An 18,505-nucleotide genomic window follows, 5' to 3' on the forward strand; every position below is an offset into this window, starting at 1 on the left:
AAATTGTAATATTACCTGTATTTGCCAGGGAGAAAATCTTTATATTTCCTTTTTATTTTTCTATCTCCCTTTTTCTTTTCTCCCTCTGCCGAGGTCTCTTTTTCTTTCTTTTTTTAATTCGCTTATTGATTCCGTTGGACAGCCATGCCGGTCTGAAGCAGCCGGACAAAGGTTGAATCCATTGGACTCAGCCGATCAGCTTTCACGAAAGCTTATACCTTGACTAAAACTTTGTGCGACTTAAAGGTACCCCTCGAGTCCAACGCGGTTAAGTTATTTATGTTCGATTTTATCCTCGCTATTTTCAAGAGTTTTAATTTTTTTTTTAAATGAAGGACTTCTCATCTGTTCCTGCCTAGAAACTGAAATTGCAGGGAGAGGCCGCCGAACTGTACAATCGATTCATCTGGTCCATGCATGGAGAGGACCTTTTTGGTGGCAGCCCCTTGATCATGGAACCACCTCCCCAGGGAAGCAGTGGAATAGGCTGCCTAAGGAGGTGGTGAGCTCCCCCTCACTGGCAGTCTTCAAGCAAAGGTTGGATACACACTTTTCTTGGATGCTTTAGGATGCTCTGGGCTGATCCTGCATTGAGCAGGGGGTTGGACTAGATGGCCTGTATGGCCCCTTCCAACTCTATGATTCTATGATTCTATGATTCTATGATTCTATGATTCTATGATTCTATGATTCTATGATTCTATGATTCTATGATTCTATGATTCTATGATTCTATGATTCTATGATTCTATGAAGTGTGCCAGGCCCCCACACTCTCCAAGCGGCATCTGGACTGTTTTATTCAGGACGCCATGACCATTACTTTTTATCCCTGTCAGCAATTTTAAACCGTGGTTTTAATTTCTGGCCTTTTATGAGTCTTATGTATTGTTGTTTTTATGTTTTATTTATGTTGTAAGCCGCCTTGCATTCTATAAGGGAGCAAAGAGGCTTATAAATGCTTTAAACAATTAAAATCAATATAGCTGGGGGGGAGATAATTTAAATCAGGAAAATGCCAGGGGGGGAACAGTTAAGGAACAGCGACTGTGGCACAATTCCAGTTGGCTTTGCCAGCCAGAGCTCTTCGCATTTAAAAAAGGAGAGCTCTCGTGGTGAAATTGCCCAAATTCCCACAGTGCACTTTCAAGCCATTTTCAGTTCACCGTTCCTAACAGAGGAGAGCAGCTGGTTCAACCTTCTGGTGCCACTGCTGGAACGCCCAAGTTTTGGCCACTGTGTTGGGCTGGATGGGCCACTACCCTGACCCAACATGGCTTCTCTTATGCTCTTATGGGGCAGGAATACTCTGTAATCTTTGTGCTTGGGCTCCAGTGGGAGGGCTTCTGGCGTTCTGGCCCTGCTGGTGGACCTCCTGAGGCCCCCTGGGTTTTGGCCACTGCATGACACAGAGTATCCCTGATCCAATATGGTTTCTCTTCTGTTCTTATCACTAGTTGTTTATTCATTTCAATCATTGATTAGCCGTTTTTCTTCCTGGTGGGACCCAAAGTGGCTTACAACAAATGCATTAACAAATAATTTTGTTAAAACTCAATAAAAACAATATATAAATCGAACAGCAATAACAATAGGTAAAAGACGGTGATTTAAAAACTCCACAGACTGCTGAGAAATACAAACCAGATCATTCAAGTGCAGTCCTAAGTAAAATGGTTTTTAACAGGCTCCTGAAGATTGACGGGGAGGGGAACCAGCGTGGTGTGGTGGTTAAGAGCGGTGGTTTCTAATCTGGTGAGCTGTGTTTGATTCCCCACTCCTCCACATGCAGCCAGCTCGGTGACCATGAGCTAGTCACAGTCCTGATAGTTCTGTTCTGACCAAGTAGTGATATCAGGGCTCTCTCAGCCTCACCTACCTCACAGGGTGTCTGTGGTGGGGAAAGGAAAGGGACGGCGATTGGAAGCCGCTTGGAGACTCCTTCAGGGAGAGAGAAGTGGCATCTAAGAACCAACTCTTCTTCTTCTTCAGTAATCTCAGGGCTCTCTCAGCCTCCCCTCCCTCCCAGGGTGTCTGTTGTGGGGAGAGGAAAGGGAAGGCGACTGGAAGCCACTTTGAGCCTCCTTCGGCTATTTATTTATTTAAATGTATATTTGGATTTATATATCGCCGTTCCTGGGTGGGCTTCCAAACAGACTCCTTCGGCTGCAGAAAAGTGGCACCTAAGAACCAACTCTTCTTCTTCTTTAGTAATCTCAGGGCTCTCTCAGCCTCCCCCCCCCCTCACAGGGTGTCTGTTGTGGGGAGAGGAAAGGGAAGCTGCTTTGAGACTCCTTCGGGTAGTGAAAAGTAGGGTATAAAAACAACTCTTCTTCTGTCTTGGGAAGGCGACTGTAAGCTGCTTTGAGCCTCCTTCGGGTAGGGAAAAGCGGCATATAAGAACCAACTCTTCTTCTTCTTCTTCTTCTTCTTCTTCTTCTTCTTCTTCTTCTTCTTCTTCTTCCTGGGGATGTTGCTCCAGGATCGTGGGGCTGCCACTGAAAAGGCCCTGTCTTGCGTGCCCTCACCTAGGACCATCCCACTAGGACTGTGACCTTGGACCATCCATCCCACTGCAACGATCCCTGTGCCTGCCCCCAGGCAGTAGGAAAGTCATCCTCCAGGCCAGTACGTACCTGACTGGTTGACCACCTGCGCCGACTGGCAGAAAAGCAGCAAGGACCACACCTCGATCACCACAACCAGCGGTGGGCTCTCCATGGCCAATTCTCCAGGGCCGGGAAATACGCCACGGCTCCTCTTCCCTCTCCAGCCAACCCCAGAATTCAAGACAGCCCGAGAGGCAGAAGCATGTTCCAGCCGCTGTGAGGGCCACGCATAGGTGCAAGCAACCTGTACCAACCAACTGCTCTCCGCTAGCTTCCCGACAGCAGCCAGCCGGGCTGGAAGTGAAATGCCTCCATCTCTACCTGCGAGGGTTCCCTGCCAGCCTCCCGCCCACTCCTTCCTCCCCCTCCCAGCCAGCCCAAAGTTTCACATGCTTCATGCGTTCAAAGGGAAATTGCAGCACCTTGGCGCAAAGAGTTCGAAGCACGAGAGACCGCAGAGGAGTTGTGGGGAGGGGGGAAGTGGCCCAGACAGCAACCATCTCCTATTCCTCATAGGGTGCGTTTGCTGAGCGCGTGGTAAAGCCACACGAGGGGTGGCACACGTCTCAGGACTCGGGACAGGAGGAGAAAAACAGGCCAGTTTTTCCTCTGGTTGTTCCTACACGGCAAGAACTGAGGAAATTATGGGCTGCCGACGTTGTGGAGAGAATTAATAGAGAGAAATTCTTATCTCTGTTTTGCAGCTCTGGAACAGTGAGGGGGCTCAAGTGGAACCCACACGCTCAGAACTGAGGGGCATCAAATTGTCCGTCCCGTGTATTTTTATCCTTTCCTTTCTCCACGCAGCTCAGGGAGGCTTCCATGGTTCTCCCTTCTTAATTTTAACCAAACAACAGCCCTGTGAGGTGGCCCAATGCATTGGGATGTTTTTGCCTGGAGAAGAGGAGGTTGGGAGGGGACAGGATGGCTCTCTTGAAATATCTGAAAGGTTGTCCCTTGAGGGAGGGGCGGGAAAGGTTCCTGTGGGCAGCAGAGGAGAGGCCATGCAGGAATGGGCTTAAACAATGTGGAGAACAATATTGGTTAGATATGGGGGGGGGGGGATTCATAGAGTAGTTCAGCAGTGGAAAGGGCTGCCTAAGGAGGTGGGGAGCTCCCCTCACTGGTGGTCTTCAAGCAGCAGCTGGACAGAGATTCATCTTGGATGCTTTGGGCTGACCTTACATTGAGTCGGGGGTCTCCATGGCCCCTTCCCACTCTAGGATTCTAGGAGTCTAGTTCAGCAGTGGAAGGGGCTGCCTAAGGAGGTGGGGAGCTCCCCCTCACTGGCGGTCTTCAAGCAGCGGCTGGACAGATCCTTCTCCTGGATGCTGGAGGCTGATCCTGCACTGAGCAGGGGGTGGACTAGATGGCCTGCATGGCCCCTTCCCACTCTAGGATTCCATGAGTCTAGTTCAGCAGTGGAAGGGGCTGCCTAAGGAGGTGGGGAGCTCCCCCTCACTGGCCGTCTTCAAGCAGCGGCTGGACAGATCCTTCTCCTGGATGCTTGAGGCTGATCCTGCACTGAGCAGGGGGTGGGACTAGATGGCCTGCATGGCCCCTTCCCACTCTAGGATTCTAGGAGTCTAGTTCAGCAGTGGAAGGGGCTGCCTAAGGAGGTGGGGAGCTCCCCCTCACTGGCCGTCTTCAAGCAGCAGCTGGACAGATCCTTCTACTGGATGCCTGAGGCTGAGCCTGCACTGAGCAGGGGGTGGGACCGGATGGCCTGCATGGCCCCTTCCCACTCTAGGATTCTAGGAGTCTAGTTCAGCAGTGGAAGGGGCTGCCTAAGGAGGTGGGGAGCTCCCCCTCACTGGCCGTCTTCAAGCAGCGGCTGGACAGATCCTTCTCCTGGATGCTGGAGGCTGATCCTGCATTGAGCCAGGGGTGGACTAGATGGCCTGCATGGCCCCTTCGCACTCTAGGGTTTTAGGATTCTATGATTTCATGGCAGGACCAGGACGTGAACCCAAGGGTCCCAGATCTGAGTCCGCAGGTCCCAAATATAGTGACCATTAGGGTAGCCAGCTCCACATTGCTGGACTTAATGGGTTTTTAAAAAATCTTCCAAAATGTCTGAATATGGTTGCCAGTTTAAGTCTAAGATTTTGGGAGGTGGAGCCTGAGGAGGGCAAGGAGGGACCGCAGCAGGATACAACTGCACCTTCCAAAAATCCCAGTGGGTCTGGCAATCTTAAATCCTCTTCCTCGAACACTCAAAATACCGCATCATGTCACTATGTTCAGTGGGGCCTACTCGTGGGTAAACGCACTTCGCAGCCCAAGCTGCCTTTTCCTTAGTACTCTCAAAAGGCCCCTGCTGACATATTAGTAGCATCCAAAAAAAAGATATAAACATTAAAAAGGTATTTATATAGTAACACACAAACATGTTGAATTAGAACGGGTCAATTCCAGTCCACTAGCAACTTAATAGACCCGCAAAACTGAAAGTTTTGCGGGTCTATTAAGTTGCTAGTGGACTGGAATTGACCCGTTCTAATTCAACATGTTTGTGTGTTACTATATAAATACCTTTTAATGTTTAAATATATGGAAACTTTCGAGAGTGGAAACTTTCGAGAGCCCAAGAAAGCTCCGGCCCTCCCCAAAATCTTGTGGTTCCTACTGGTCTTGAATCCAGATTATTTAAATAGTTTGATGGACTGAGCACCAGACAACCGGAGAGGCCTGATTTTAACCATTCAGTTGTTTTTTCCTGAGCAGCTTCACATTTTGGCCTGCTCAGCATCAGGTCCCGTCTCCATCGCAGCATGATTAGATCGCGCACCGCTCCTGCTGTTGAAATCAAGCGCACCGTTCGAAAGATGCCAACTGCTTTTCCTCTTCCGGAGAACATCCACGCACACACCACACCCCCAAGAGCTTGACATTTTCCTTTCCTCCTGTTTGATGAGTCAGTTATTTGGGCTGCCGCTGAGCAAAACAAACAGGCCCCAAGACAGTTCCGGCGTAAGTGTTTCCAGTAAGGCTCTGCCTGCGTTGTTTTTGTGTACAGGAAGAAGAAACAAAAAGACCGGTCCTTTTTAAGAACAAATTTACATTTCCATGCTACTGACACGCAACCTCTCTCTCCCCACTAGAAAAACCAGCTGCCCCAAAACTCTCCGTCCGGGGTCTAAGCTGTGGTTTCATTTCAAATGTTTTTGAATTGCTTTTCCACACCGATGAGGCTCTCCGCGGCAGCAAGCGCGAAAAAATTAACATGTTTTGACAGTTAAAAACAACACTTAAAACGATGAAATAACAATTCTATGCAGGCTTATTTGGGAGACGCTGTAACCTGCCTTCTTGGGTTAGGCCTTGCCAGGGTGACGTGAAAATGGTTGAATAAATCCAAATTTTACTTTTTTGCAAAGTAATTCTTGGGAGATTTACTGACTGCACTTGGTATTGGTTCAAATGATGGGAAAGGGGGTTCTACTTGGATGTCGAAAGCATTTTCTGATGGGGAGGGCTGTTCATAGATGGAATAGGCTGCCTCGGAGGGTGGCAGGGTCTCCTTTGTGGGAAGCTTTTAGGAGGAGACTAGATGAACAAACACCTGCCAAGAGTGGGAGAATTCTAAGTGCCTGAGAAAGTTGTGGGCTGGACTGGATGGCCCTTGGTGGTCCCTTCCAGCTCTCTGTGTGATTCTGATGTCCCCCTCTTCCCACCCCCATTATTAAATGTTTTTGAGGGGGGGGATGTGTGATTCTGTAAATACCGGTGATTGATAAGCCGAGGAGTGGGGGGGGGGGGAGAGAGAAGTTCAGGTTGTTCTCGCTTGTTCCCTGTAGCCACAGAGTGATGTAATGCTACCCAATTTCCAGGTGTGCTGAGTTGCTCCCTCCCACAATTATGCCACAGGTTCACTGTTTACTCCCAACTCCCCACTGCTTTTCCTCCTTCCACTGTGGAAACTGCCCATCTAGACTCTCTCTGCGTAGGTTGGGATGTTTGCGATGCTACTGTTCCAGATCCACCTCTTTCCCCAGGAACTCTGGAAGGTAAAAATTCAGGGTGGGGGGTGACAGGGGCAGGGGCAGTTCTTTGGCCAAGACCCCCAAATAATGGTTGAGCAGAGGGTGACATGGTGAAGGATGCTGGTGCAATGCAAGGGATCAGCCTCCTCTTCGCCACCATTGATACAGGGGGGCGGTGGGCACCCTCTCTTGCACCTACACTTCCATTGCCTTAGGTCAAATATAGCTGCCGAATGGGTCTTACAGTGTGACCCTGTGAAGGTTAACACCAGCCTAAGCAAGATGATTTCAGGGGGTTTAGATCGGAGGAACGTTACATAGGATTGAACTATGAGACAATGATGCAGGACATGCCAGTGGTATACATTGCTTGGTTCCTACCTTGCAGGGATGTTGTGTGGGCAAAAGGAAGCACAGGACAGCCATGCCTGCCCCTCTGGGCTCCTTGGAGGAGGAGAAGGAGGGACAGATAAAGCCAGCAGGCCTCGTTGCAGAGGAGACTTATGAGTTTATTTTATTTTATTTATTTTAGATTTTTATAAGGCTCTCAGACTCCCGGAGCAATTCCTGGGATGATTGTTGATATGGAGAGAGCCCTGAGAACAGCCACTGAACCAGCTCCAGTCTGCGGTGTGGGTCTGTCCTTCCGTGTGAAATTCACACGCATCAGGCCAAGACGGGCGAGGGTGTCATTTCCATCTGAGGTTTTGCATCAAAACAGAATTGAAAGCGCCTGCAACGGCTCAACTTCCCTCCGCTTCCCTGGCCGGCTCACTTCTGCCGCCTCAGCAGGATTTTCACCCAGCATTTCCTCCAGATTATCATTTCGATCAAGAGAAAGCGCCTTTTAGGTGAAACGGCAAGGCTCCAGCAGGCCAGTTATAACTCAAGAGAGATTCCTGGCTTGATAAAAAGGGTTTTTTTCCACCCGACTCTTTTCCCCAGCCATTGACGGTGGGCGTGCAAGCGGGTCAGGGAGAGTGCCGTTCTCGTATGGGACGCTATCAGAGGGCAAAATCGCCTTCCTTTGCAGAACGGTTTTTGCTCAAACAGCACATGCCAATTCAGATGAAGGCCAAACAGGGGCCAGTTCGATCCAAACAGAACGGCTGAATCTCAAATCGCCCACTGCTTCACAGAACTTGAGTTCCAGCCCTTCAACAGCAGCTACCAACAGCCTTGGTCATTTTAGCTGCCCTTTTCTGGGATAACACATGAAACGGCCTTCTCCCGAATCAGACTCTCAGTCCATGCACGTCAGTATGGACTATTCAGACCGGCAGGAGCTTTCTGGGTTCTCAGGCATCCCATCACCTACTGCCAGATAACTGGAGATGTCGGGAATTGAACTTGGAACTTCGGTACGCCAACCCAATGCTCTACCACGGAGCCACTGTCCTTCCACCAAAATAGACACAGGAAGGTGCCTTATATTGACCTAGACCATCAGTCCATCTACTCAGACTGGCAGCTGCTCTCCAGGGTCCCAGGCTGCGGTCTTTGGAGACATCTCCTAGAATCATAAGGTTGGAAGGGACCTCCTGGGTCATCTAGTCCAACCCCCTGCACTGTGCAGGACACTCACAAGTCTACCGCTCATCCACTGTCACCTGCCACCCCCTTGAGCCTTCACAGAATCAGCCTCTCCGTCAGATGGCTCTCCAGCCTCTGCTTTAAAATCTCCAAAGATGGAGAACCCACCACCTCCCGAGGAAGTCTGTTCCACTGAGGAACCGCTCTCGCTGTCAGGAACTTCTTCGGGGTGTTGAGACGGAATTTCTTTTGCATTAATTTCATCCCATTGGTTCTGGTCCTGCAAGAGAAAAACTCTGCTCCATACATGGCAGCCTTTTAAATAGGACCTGGCTGGTCCTTTTAGCTGGAGATGCCGAGGACCGAAACTGGGGCCTTCTGCATGCCAGGCAGAGCTCCTGGCAGAGGTGGAAGCTCTTGGGGTCACTCACTGCAGAGGGTCTGCTGGGTCCTGCAATTTATTTATTTGGATTTTTATACCACCCATTCTTCACAACTCTGGGCAGTTACTGGCAGCCAATGGAGTGCATTGGTTGGAGGGGTGGGCTAGCTAGGGGGCAAGAGATCCAGAAATCCAGGCTGAAATCGCCACTCTGCTGTGGAGCTCACTTGGGCCAATCACGCTGCCTTTCTTGCAGGGTTGTTGTGAGGAATGAAAACTGACAAACCAAGCACACGCCCTGCCCTGAGCTCACTTAGAAAAGTGTCCTAAAATACAGGTTGCCAACTCACGCTTGGGAAAGAGTTGGAGATTTGGGGGTGGGCCTGAGGAGGGCGGGATTTGGGGAAAGGAGAGGAGGGGGCCTCCGCTGGCTTTAGTGCCACAAAGTCCACGCTCCGAAGCAGCCATTTTTCTCAAAAGGAGGCTGATTTGTGCTGCCTGGAGCTCAGGGGCAATCCAAAGGAGATCTCCAGCCCCCGCCTGGCGAGTGGCAACCCTACACCCAATCCCAGTGGCAACAGGCCAACTTTAAATTAGAGAATTAACAAATAGACGCATTTAAAATGCTACCCAGGAATGCCATTTAATTCATTTGCATATTGCCCTTTGATCTGCAAAATCCAGGGGCAGTTTCTGGCATTTTAAAAAAGAGCAATACAAAAATTAATTTTTATAAAAATCATATTTAACAGCTACCGACTTTGGAAGCCCCCCCCCCCCCAAACACTCCCCTCTTCTCTGCATGAATCATAGAGCTGAGCGGCTAGAGCAGCACGAAGCATAAACTCCCGTTCGAAGCCTGGCGCCTCCGCTCGAAAACAGAGGATGCCGCTCTAGGCTCCCCGCCTCTATGGCGGCAGGCCTCTGTCCCGCGTTGCAGTTGAAGCGTCCCAAAGGAATGTGCCCCTCTAGCCTCCCCGTGACCTTCAGCCGGAAGTGTCCAGCCTTTCTACCCTTTTTGAACTCTATGGTTCTGAGCCGCCCTCCCCGCCAGGCGGAAGTCGGCGCCGCGGCCTGGGCGGTTGCTATGGCAACGGAGGCGGCCGTCGGGGCGAGAAGGGGGCCTCGGCGATGGGGGAGCCGGCCTTGGCCTCGGCCCTGAAGCCGCCGGGGAGCGCCTCTTCCGGGGGCCGCAGCTACAGCCTGCGGCCGGCCTTCCACCACAAGTCAGTCGAGCGGCGGGGTTGGCGACCCCCCCCCACTCCCCACCTTAAGGGCCCATCTTTCTTATGCAAATTGGGGGCGGGGTGCCTATTTTGTCGGGGGGGGGCGATAATAAATGAGGCTTTCGGGGTGCAAAGCATTTCGTGTAGTTATGCAAAGCATGTGATGAGCTTAGGTCGTTGCAGCATGTACAACAGCCCTGCAGGGATGGCCAGTCCCCTCCCCCCCCCCCATCTTGGAGAGAAACCGAGAGGGAGACCTGGAGTTTGGGTTAGAAATTCCCCGGAAATGGGATGGTGGGGCCTAGGGAGGGTGTCGTTTGCGGAGGGCTGGTTGGGTTGCCAACTCCTGGGGGAGGAACCATCGAGGGGAAAGAACACAAGCTGTGCAAAAATAACCAGGAAGGGATAATCCCAGTGAACTCAAAAGTGGAAATATTCTTCTTCTTCTTCTTCAGTAATCTCAGGGCTCTCTCAGCCTCCCCTCCCTCACAGGGTGTCTGTTGTGGGGAGAGGAAAGGGAAGGCGACTGGAAGCCACTTTGAGGCTCCTTCGGGTAGAGAAAAGCAGCATCTAAGAACCAACTCTTCTTCTTCTTTTTCAGTAATCTCAGGGCTCTCTCAGCCTCCCCTCCCTCACAGGGTGACTGTTGTGGGGAGAGGAAAGGGAAGGCGACTGTAAGCCACTTTGAGCCTCCTTTGGGTTGGAAAAGCGGCATATAAGAACCAACACTTCTTCTTCTTCCTTTCATTCTCTTGATTTCCATGACTCTGCCTTCGTCCGTTTCTCTTTCTACCTGCCTTACCTGCTCTCTCAGTGTTTCCACAGGCAAGTGTCATTTGTGGTGATCTGTCATCAGTTCCTCTTCTGTTCTCACTCTGCGTTCTGTCCCTCCCATGCCACCTACATGCCCATGACTGTCTGGCAACCCATAAACTTTTCTGCCTCTGCCCAATCCAATTACTCATTGGATATTTCCACTTGTGTTTCTCGTTACCATCTCAAACATTGTAGCTTGGATTCAGCAGAACCTTTCCACATCTGGAGGATTTCAGCCTGAAGAGTTATTTTCACAGGTCAGCTATGTTGGCCTGCAGTTAAAAGCTGGATTCGTGTCCAGCCACACCTTGAAATCTGGTAAAAGGAGCTCTTGAAAGCTTAGATCCCAAAAATCTTCTTAGTCTCTAAAGTGCTACTGAACTCGAATCTAAGCCCAACTAGTGGAGTGAGATTTTTTTTTTTGCCTCCCTTTTCTGCTGTAGTCAGTAATGCCCCCTGAAAAGCAAGGCCTAGGATACACGGGGTACATTGAAAAATGTTCAGAATTATTAATAAAATCAGAGTCCAGTAGCACCTTTAAGACCAACAAAGATTTATTCAAGGCGTGAGCTTTCGAGTGCAAGCCCTCTTCCTCATGCCTCGAATAAATCTTTGTTGGTCTTTAAGGTGCTACTGGACTCTGAATTTATTGTACTACTTCAGACCAACATGGTTACCCATTTGAATCTAAGGATTATTAAGAAAGGGTTTGAACATAAAGCAGCCAGTATTATAATGCCCCTCGTTTGGAATGCTGTATTCCAGAGGTGGCCAAACTGTGGCTCTCTAGCTGTCCATGGACTACAATTCCCATGAGCCCCTATTGTTGTCCCTGGACATCTGGAGAGCTACCGTTGTCCACCCCTGCTGTATACAGTTCTGGTCACCGTATCTCAAAAAGGACACCACAGAAATGGAAAAAGGACAGGGCAACCTAGAGGGGCTTGAAGGACCTTTTCTATGACAAAAAAACTGAAACATCTGGGAATTTTCAGTTTAGAAAAAAGAAGACTAAGGGGAAGCGATGGAGGTAATACGATTATGCTTGGGGTGGAGAGACTTGACAGAATTCTTTTTCTCACTATCTCACTAGTGGGCAGTAGATGGCCTGTATGGCCCCTTCCAACTCTATGATTCTATGATTCCAGGATGGATAAAAGGACATACTTTGTTATAGAACAACGGTTTCAAAATGTGAAATTTGCTGCCAGAAGTTGTAGCAATGGCCACAGGAATAAACAGCTTTAAAAGAAGATTACATAAATTCATGGAGGAGAGGTCTATCAGTGGCTACTGGCCATGCTGATTAAATGGAACTGCCATGTTGAGAGGGATTAATTCTCTAAATCCCAGAGCCCGAAGGCAACCTCAGGGGAAGGCCTCTCTGCCCTGTGGCTTGCCCTGCAGAGGAACTGCCTGGCCCCTGGGTGAGACAGGAGGCTGGACTAGAGGGACCCCCATTCGTCTGATCCAGCAGGGCTCTTCTGAGGGTCTTCTCAGGGGAAGGCCTCGGCCTCTCTGCCCTGTGGCTGGCCCTGCAGAGGAACTTGGGAGGCTGGACTGGAGGGATCCTCCCTGGTCTGACCCAGCAGGGCTCTTCTGAGGGTCTTCTCAGGGAAATGCCTCGGCCTCTCTGCCCTGTGGCTGGCCCTGCAGAGGAACTGGCTGGCCCCTGGGTGAGACGGGAGGCTGGACTGGAGGGACCCTCCCTGGCCTGACCCAGCAGGGCTCTTCTGAGGGTCTTCTCAGGGGAAGGCCTCGGCCTCTCTGCCCTGTGGCTGGCCCTGCAGAGGAACTGGCTGGCCCCTAGGAGAGAAGGGAGGCTAGACTGGAGGGACCCTCCCTGGCCTGACCCAGCAGGGCTCTTCTGAGGGTCTTCTCAGGGGAAGGCCTCGGCCTCTCTGCCCTGTGGCTGGCCCTGCAGAGGAACTGGCTGGCCCCTGGGTGAGACGGGAGGCTGGACTGGAGGGACCCTCCCTAGCCTGACCCAGCAGGGCTCTTCTGGGAGTCTTCTCAGGGGAAGGCCTCGGCCTCCCTGCCCTGTGGCTGGCCCTGCAGAGGAACTGGTTGACCTCTGTGTGAGACAGGAGGCTGGACTAGAAGGACCACTGATCTGACCAAGCAGGGCTTTTCTCATTTTCTGTCTTTCTTCCTATCAGGTTCCGCTCCTCTGTTGTGAAAGAGTGCATCCATGGGGTGTTAAAGGAGGAGCTAGCTGGCGTGCAGTACAACCCTGAAGAAATCCCTAACATCACCAAGCAGCTGTCTGAGAAAATCCGAGACACCTTGAAAGGTAAGGGACATGACTGTCTCTTCCTTATCCTTACTTTTTCATCACTCCATCTTTCTCTCTTCTCACCCACACACACCGTGGATGTTCTTTTCCCTCCTATTCAAACATCCAGATTTGCTGTATGCAGGAGGTGATCTCTCCATTTTTTCTAATTGGTTTGGTTCCCTTCTCTCTGTTTGTAGAAAGAGGATTTCACCGATACAAAATAGTGGTGCAGGTGGTGATCGGAGAGCAGAGAGGCGAGGGAGTAAAGTAAGTTCAGTTCTTTTTTTCTACAGGAGATTCCCCATAAATCTCCCTAGAAAGAAGAAAAAAGGAGAGTTGGCTTTTATACCCCACTTTTCCCCGCCCAGAGGAGTCTCAAAGCAGGGAGCTTTCATTAATGGATTCCTGGGGAACGAAATAATGTTCAGTTATTGACGGTTGTCACCAAGAGCTGCTTTGGCCTTCTTCACAAACAGTTCCTTGTTTATTTCTTCAGCATGGCGGCCCGATGTTTCTGGGATGCAGACACAGACAGTTATGCTCAGGACGTTTTCATGAATGTAAGTGCAATTTAGCCTGGTGCCTAAACAGAACCTACATGTTCAGAGGCAGTTAACTCCAAATGCCAGCACCAGGAGGCAGCATCAGAGGTAGGCCTCAGCCTCTCTGCCCTGTTGTTGGTCCTCCAGAAGAACTGGCTGGCCCCTGGGTGAGACGGGAGGCTGGACTAGATGGACCTTCCTCGCTCTGACCCAGAGGGGCTCTCCTGATGTCCTTATGAAGGCCTCGGCCTCTCTGCCCTTTGGCTGGCCCTGCAGAGGAACTGGTTGGACAGTTATGAAGATGGAGGTCCTGTGGCTGGGGATGAAGGTTCCAAGAGAGGAAGCGCATCTGCCCAACCTGGATGGTGTGCAGCTATCAGTGGCTCACTCCACCAGAAACCTGGGCATGATCCTGGATGCTTTCCTCCCCATGGAGGCCCAGGTCACAAGAGTAGCGCAGCAGGCCTTCTACCACCTCCACCAAGCCAAACTATTAGCGCCCTACTTGGCCCCGGAACACCTAGCCATAGTGTTCCATGCCACAGTCATCTCCAGCCTAGACTTCTGCAACTCGCTCTATGCAGCCCTACCATTAACTTTGATCTGGAAACTGCAGCTGTTCCAGAATGCGGCGGCCAGGGTCCTCACATCCACACCATGGAGGTTCCACCTTCGGCCCATCTTTAAACAACTGCACTGGTTACCAGTCAAATTCCGGATCATGCTTAAGGTCTTGGTAATTACCTTCAAGCCCATACACGGTCTGGGCCCAGCATACCTGAAGGACCCCCCCTGACTACACCCATCAAAGAGCTCTACACTCCGCCACCTCCAACCGGCTAGTGATCCCTGGCCCCAAAGAAGTCCTCTTGACCTCAACCAGGGCCAGAGTCTTTTCTGTCTTGACCCCCACCTGGTGGAACAAGCTCCCAGAGGAGATCAGGGCCCTGACGGAACTAAAACAGTTCTGCAGGGCCTGCAAAAGAGAGCTCCTCCACTGGGCATTTGGTTGAGGTTGACCAAAGCTAAGTAACAGTTCTGGGCCCCAAACCTCCCTCCCTGAACCCATTCCACAGATAGGACCAACCATGAGCTTGTTAGATTGTTCACTATGTTGAATGTTATTTCTCTGTTTGTTGTTGTTATTACTGTTACCTTTCATTCATTATAATCCATGAGTCTGATGTATCCTGTTACGTTCTATGTGAACCTTAGGCGAGGGAGGTACACAAATTCAGTGAATAAATAGTGTGAAAAGAACGTGCTGGAGTAGATGCACCGCTGGTCTGATCCAGCAAGGCTTTTCCTGTACTTCTACTGCCCCTGCTTTAAGTACTGCAGTATGCTCTGCAGTCCCCTGTCTCATGCAACGACATATGCAGGAGAGGCAGCCAGGTGCTCATTGTAGAGCATTCCTCAGACTAGGCTCTTGAAGTCTCCTTCTGTTCCACTGTGGACCTTGCTGCTCCCTGATCCTTCTTCCTCTTGTTACCGCAGGACAGCCTCTTCTGTGTTGCTGCGGCCTTTGGCTGCTTCTACTACTGAGGCCTGGGGAGGAGGTCCCGGAACAAGGCGCTGCCCTTCCAGAGAGGTCCAAAAGCCCGCTGTGCTCAGCGCATCTCCTTCCATCCCATCACCTGCTTCTCTGTGCAGGACACACTTGTTTTAAAAAGTGCTCTCGTGAAATATTCCGGAGGAAATTGTGCTGCGGCTCTTCAGTAGGGCCTGGGTGTGCTCCCTCTGGAAGTCCTGCTGTGCCACCCCGTTGAGATGATTCGATGCTGAGCAGCTCCTGTTCAGTTGCGCTCCCGCAAGAGAATTCCCCAGCGGCTTGGGCCCAGTCACATATGCATAATGGTGCAAAATGGGGCCCATCCTGATCCAGCCATCACTGATTTATGATTACAGCTTAATGTAGCTAAGTTGCTATACGGAATCCCAGTGGATTGGAAAGCCTTGAAGACTTCATGAGAAATATAATATTGAACATTGTATAATTTTCATTTTTTTAAATATATATATATATATATTTCTCCCTATGAGTTTATCCTGCCCTGATTCAGCTCTTCAACCCATCAAGCTGCCTTCTGCTGAATCAGACATTTGGTCCCATCAGAGTCAGTATTGTCTGCTCGGGCTGGCAGCAGCTGTCCAGGGTCTCAGGCAGAGAAAAGTTTCCCACCCCCTCCTGCCTGGGCCTTCTAACTGGAGATGCCACTGGGGACTGAACCTTAGATCTTCTGCATGCCAGGCAGAGGCTCTGACACTGAGCCAGAACCCTCTCTGTCGGTGTCCAGGGTATTAGGCTGAGGTCTTTCCCATCACTTCTTTCCGTTCCTTTGAACTGGAGATGCTGCTGGGGACTGGACCTGGGACCTGCATGCCGAACAGATGCTGTACCAGTGGACCAAAGACCTTCCCAGAGCCACAGACCTTAATTTAGTCTCACTAGGAAACCTTTTTGGGCCTGTCCCTTCCCTCTACCAGGGAAGGCCCCTCTTCTGCTGCTCTATCAATTTAGAATCCTAGAGTGAGAAGGGCCCCAATGAGACCATTTAGTCCCACCCCCTGCTCAGTGCAGGACTAGCCTCAAGCATCCAGGAGAAGGATCTGTCCAGCCGCTGCTTGAAGACCGTCAGTGAGGGGGAGCTCCCCACCTCCTTAGGCAGCACATTCCACTGCTGAACTAGACTCATAGGATCCTAGAGTGGGAAGGGATCCTACAGGCCATCTAGCCCCACCCCCTGCTCAAGGCAGGATCAGCCCAAAGCATCCAGGAGAAGAATCTGTCCAGCCGCTGCTTGAAGACCCTCAGTGAGGGGGAGCTTCCCACCTCCTGAGGCAGCCCCTTTCCACTGCTGAACTGGATTCACAGAATCCTAGAGGGGGCAGGGGCCATGCAGGCCATCTAGTCCACCCCCTGCTCAGTGCAGGATCAGCCTCCAGCATCCAGGAGAAGGATCTGTCCAGCCGCTGCTTGAAGACGGCCAGTGAGGGGGAGCTCCCCACCTCCTTAGGCAGCCCCTTCCACTGCTGAACTAGACTCCTAGAATCCTAGAGGGGGCAGGGGCCATACAGGCCATCTAGTCCCACCCCCTGCTCAGTGCAGGATCAGCCTCCAGCATCCAGGAGAAGGATCTGTCCAGCCGCTGCTTGAAGACGGCCAGTGAGGGGAAGCTCCCCACCTCCTGAGGCAGCCCATTCCACTGCTGAATTAATCTGCCTGATATTTTTTTGTCTTATATCTAGCCGGTACTGTTCAATCTGACCCCTGCTTTAAAGGCACCACTCTGTTATTAGAGAGTCCTGCATTTGAATCTGACCTTGTGACTGAGCTCTGAATGAGCACATCCCCGGTTTGGATCTCCCCTCGGTTTTGAACTTGCTGATCGCTGTAGACAGGGCAACCTACCTCCCCCCCCTCCTCACCTCCCAATTTATAGTCTCTGGCTTACCTACCTTAAAAGGTTGCTGTGGCCTATAAAACAAGGTAGTGGCTGGGCAGGGTTTAGGTTTGCACTATATGCAAACACCATGTTTTGCTGGTGCTCCCAGAGGAAGAGGTATGTTAGGCCAAAGTATGCTTTTGGTCCTGGGCAGGCTTTTGTTCCTGCTTTATAAACTTCATCAAGGTCACTTGGGGCATTCAAGTTCCCAGGCCGCAGCAAGATTCAAATCAATTTCTTGTTCTTCGCACCTGATTGCCTCGCTAGCAGCTACAAAGAGCTGGTAGCCTCTGCCCCACAGCTGTGCGACTCCCTATTCCTGGAGAGTTGTCGAACTTGGCACCCCAAGCATTTCCCGGTTCTCACTCTGACTGGTCTGCATTAGCAATAAGCAAACTGAAGCCTGGGGAGGAGAGTGTCTATATGTGTCTGACTTCTAGAATGGTTCTCCTGGATTTGTGGTGTGACTGGCTGAAGGCATCGGCTGGGGGGGGGGAGTTTATTGCCAAGAACCGAAGCCTGCCCAGCAAGCGAGAGAGATGCTAAGGGCGTTTTTTCCTCGCCCCAAATACGGAAGGACCTCCGGCTGCTGTGCAAGAGTCTGTCTCCATAAGCCACACCGAGGTTGATCCAAGGAGTCAGGCCAGCGGGTGCTGCTGGGGGTCTTTCTTCATTCCCACTCCGAGAGCAACAGGAAAAGCAGACTTGCACCCAGAACGGAACAGACTTGCACCCAGATCTGTCACCTGGGAGTTGCTCAGGAAAAGGCCCTCAAACTGATGCAAAAAAAGGAAATCTGTCCGCTGGCTAATAAAGGTGCTGCATAGTCCAAAAATTCTTTGTGTGGTTTATTAATCCAAAGTACTCGGAAGCATTAGAGGTTAGTGAGAAGCAATCAGAACGGGGTTCCAGGGGAAGTTCCCGTTTTCAGCAGGAATCCTTCCTCAGTGAGTACTTCCTCAGTCTGGCGATCCCTTTACATGACCAAAGAACTTGGGCTTCCCGCTCACAGTATTCTGGGGTATGCATAGGAACGTCCCCCAGGATATTGTGACCTGTAAGTCTCAGTGAGACTTTGAGAGAGAGATTCATGCGTTATCACTGAAAACGGGAGCTTTACCCCACCAGGCATTGGCCCGAGCCCCTGGGGGCATCTCTATTCTCCTGCCACACAGAATACCCGGGCAAGTCAGAGGGCACGAGAGAGGAAATGGACTCCCTTAGCCTCTCCCAAGCTATGGGGAACTTTTTACTACCCGAAGAAGTCATGGTTTACAACAGGGGTAGACAAACTGCGTCCCTCCAGATGTCCATGGACTACAATTCCCAGGAGCCCCCTGCCAGCGAATGCTGGCAGGGGCTCCTGGGAATTGTAGTCCATGGACATCTGGAGGGCTGCAGTTTGACTACCCCTGGTTTACAATCTCACGCTAAGGGGCACTGCTTCCCTCCCATGCAGAGGGAAGGTTAGGCATATCCCTCATCAGCAGCCATGGCCACAGCTCCAATAGTAGGAGCCCTTAAAATGAGATTTTTCTATAGCGATCGCTTGTTTGTAAGTAGCCCATCCGGTAATGTGACCTCCTATTTTGTGTTGTTGTTTGCTTTTTCAACATATGGCAGCCCTATTTGCCCCCCCCCATGTGCAATCTGCTAGGCCTCCTATCCAACAGGGGGCAGTCATGAA

At 50.9% G+C, this 18,505-nt stretch overlaps 2 protein-coding genes across 2 annotated transcripts in view; one reads left to right on the plus strand and one right to left on the minus strand.

Annotated features, from left to right (window-relative positions):
- PDCD1 (programmed cell death 1) overlaps positions 1 to 2,875 on the minus strand; it is a 7,934-nt gene extending 5,059 nt beyond the window's left edge. Inside the window, exon 1 of the mRNA XM_077347911.1 lies at positions 2,637 to 2,875. Within this exon, the coding sequence (XP_077204026.1) occupies positions 2,637 to 2,721 (85 nt within the window). The 5' untranslated portion in view covers positions 2,722 to 2,875. The remainder of the gene's footprint in view (positions 1 to 2,636) is intronic.
- A 6,669-nt stretch (positions 2,876 to 9,544) lies between these two features.
- On the plus strand, positions 9,545 to 15,411 carry DYNLT2B (dynein light chain Tctex-type 2B). Its single transcript, XM_077348037.1, has 5 exons — positions 9,545 to 9,736; positions 12,712 to 12,845; positions 13,028 to 13,097; positions 13,327 to 13,390; positions 14,870 to 15,411. The coding sequence occupies exons 1-5, from the start codon at positions 9,642 to 9,644 to the stop codon at positions 14,915 to 14,917; spliced, it is 411 nt and encodes a 136-aa protein (XP_077204152.1). The 5' UTR covers positions 9,545 to 9,641; the 3' UTR covers positions 14,918 to 15,411.
- Positions 15,412 to 18,505: the final 3,094 nt, after the last annotated feature.

This window comes from Paroedura picta, chromosome 8 (assembly GCF_049243985.1).
Source record: "Paroedura picta isolate Pp20150507F chromosome 8, Ppicta_v3.0, whole genome shotgun sequence".
In the NCBI taxonomy this organism is placed as follows: domain Eukaryota; kingdom Metazoa; phylum Chordata; class Lepidosauria; order Squamata; family Gekkonidae; genus Paroedura; species Paroedura picta.

What these genes read in the sequence shown, in the direction of transcription:
- DYNLT2B (XM_077348037.1), top strand. Translation starts at nt 9,642, where the DNA reads ATGGGGGAGCCGGCCTTGGCCTCGGCCCTGAAGCCGCCGGGGAGCGCC. An exon ending in AATCCGAGACACCTTGAAAG is followed by an intron (nt 12,846 to 13,027) that starts GTAAGGGACATG and finishes CTCTGTTTGTAG; the next exon opens with AAAGAGGATTTCACCGATAC. An exon ending in CTCAGGACGTTTTCATGAAT is followed by an intron (nt 13,391 to 14,869) that starts GTAAGTGCAATT and finishes TTGTTACCGCAG; the next exon opens with GACAGCCTCTTCTGTGTTGC.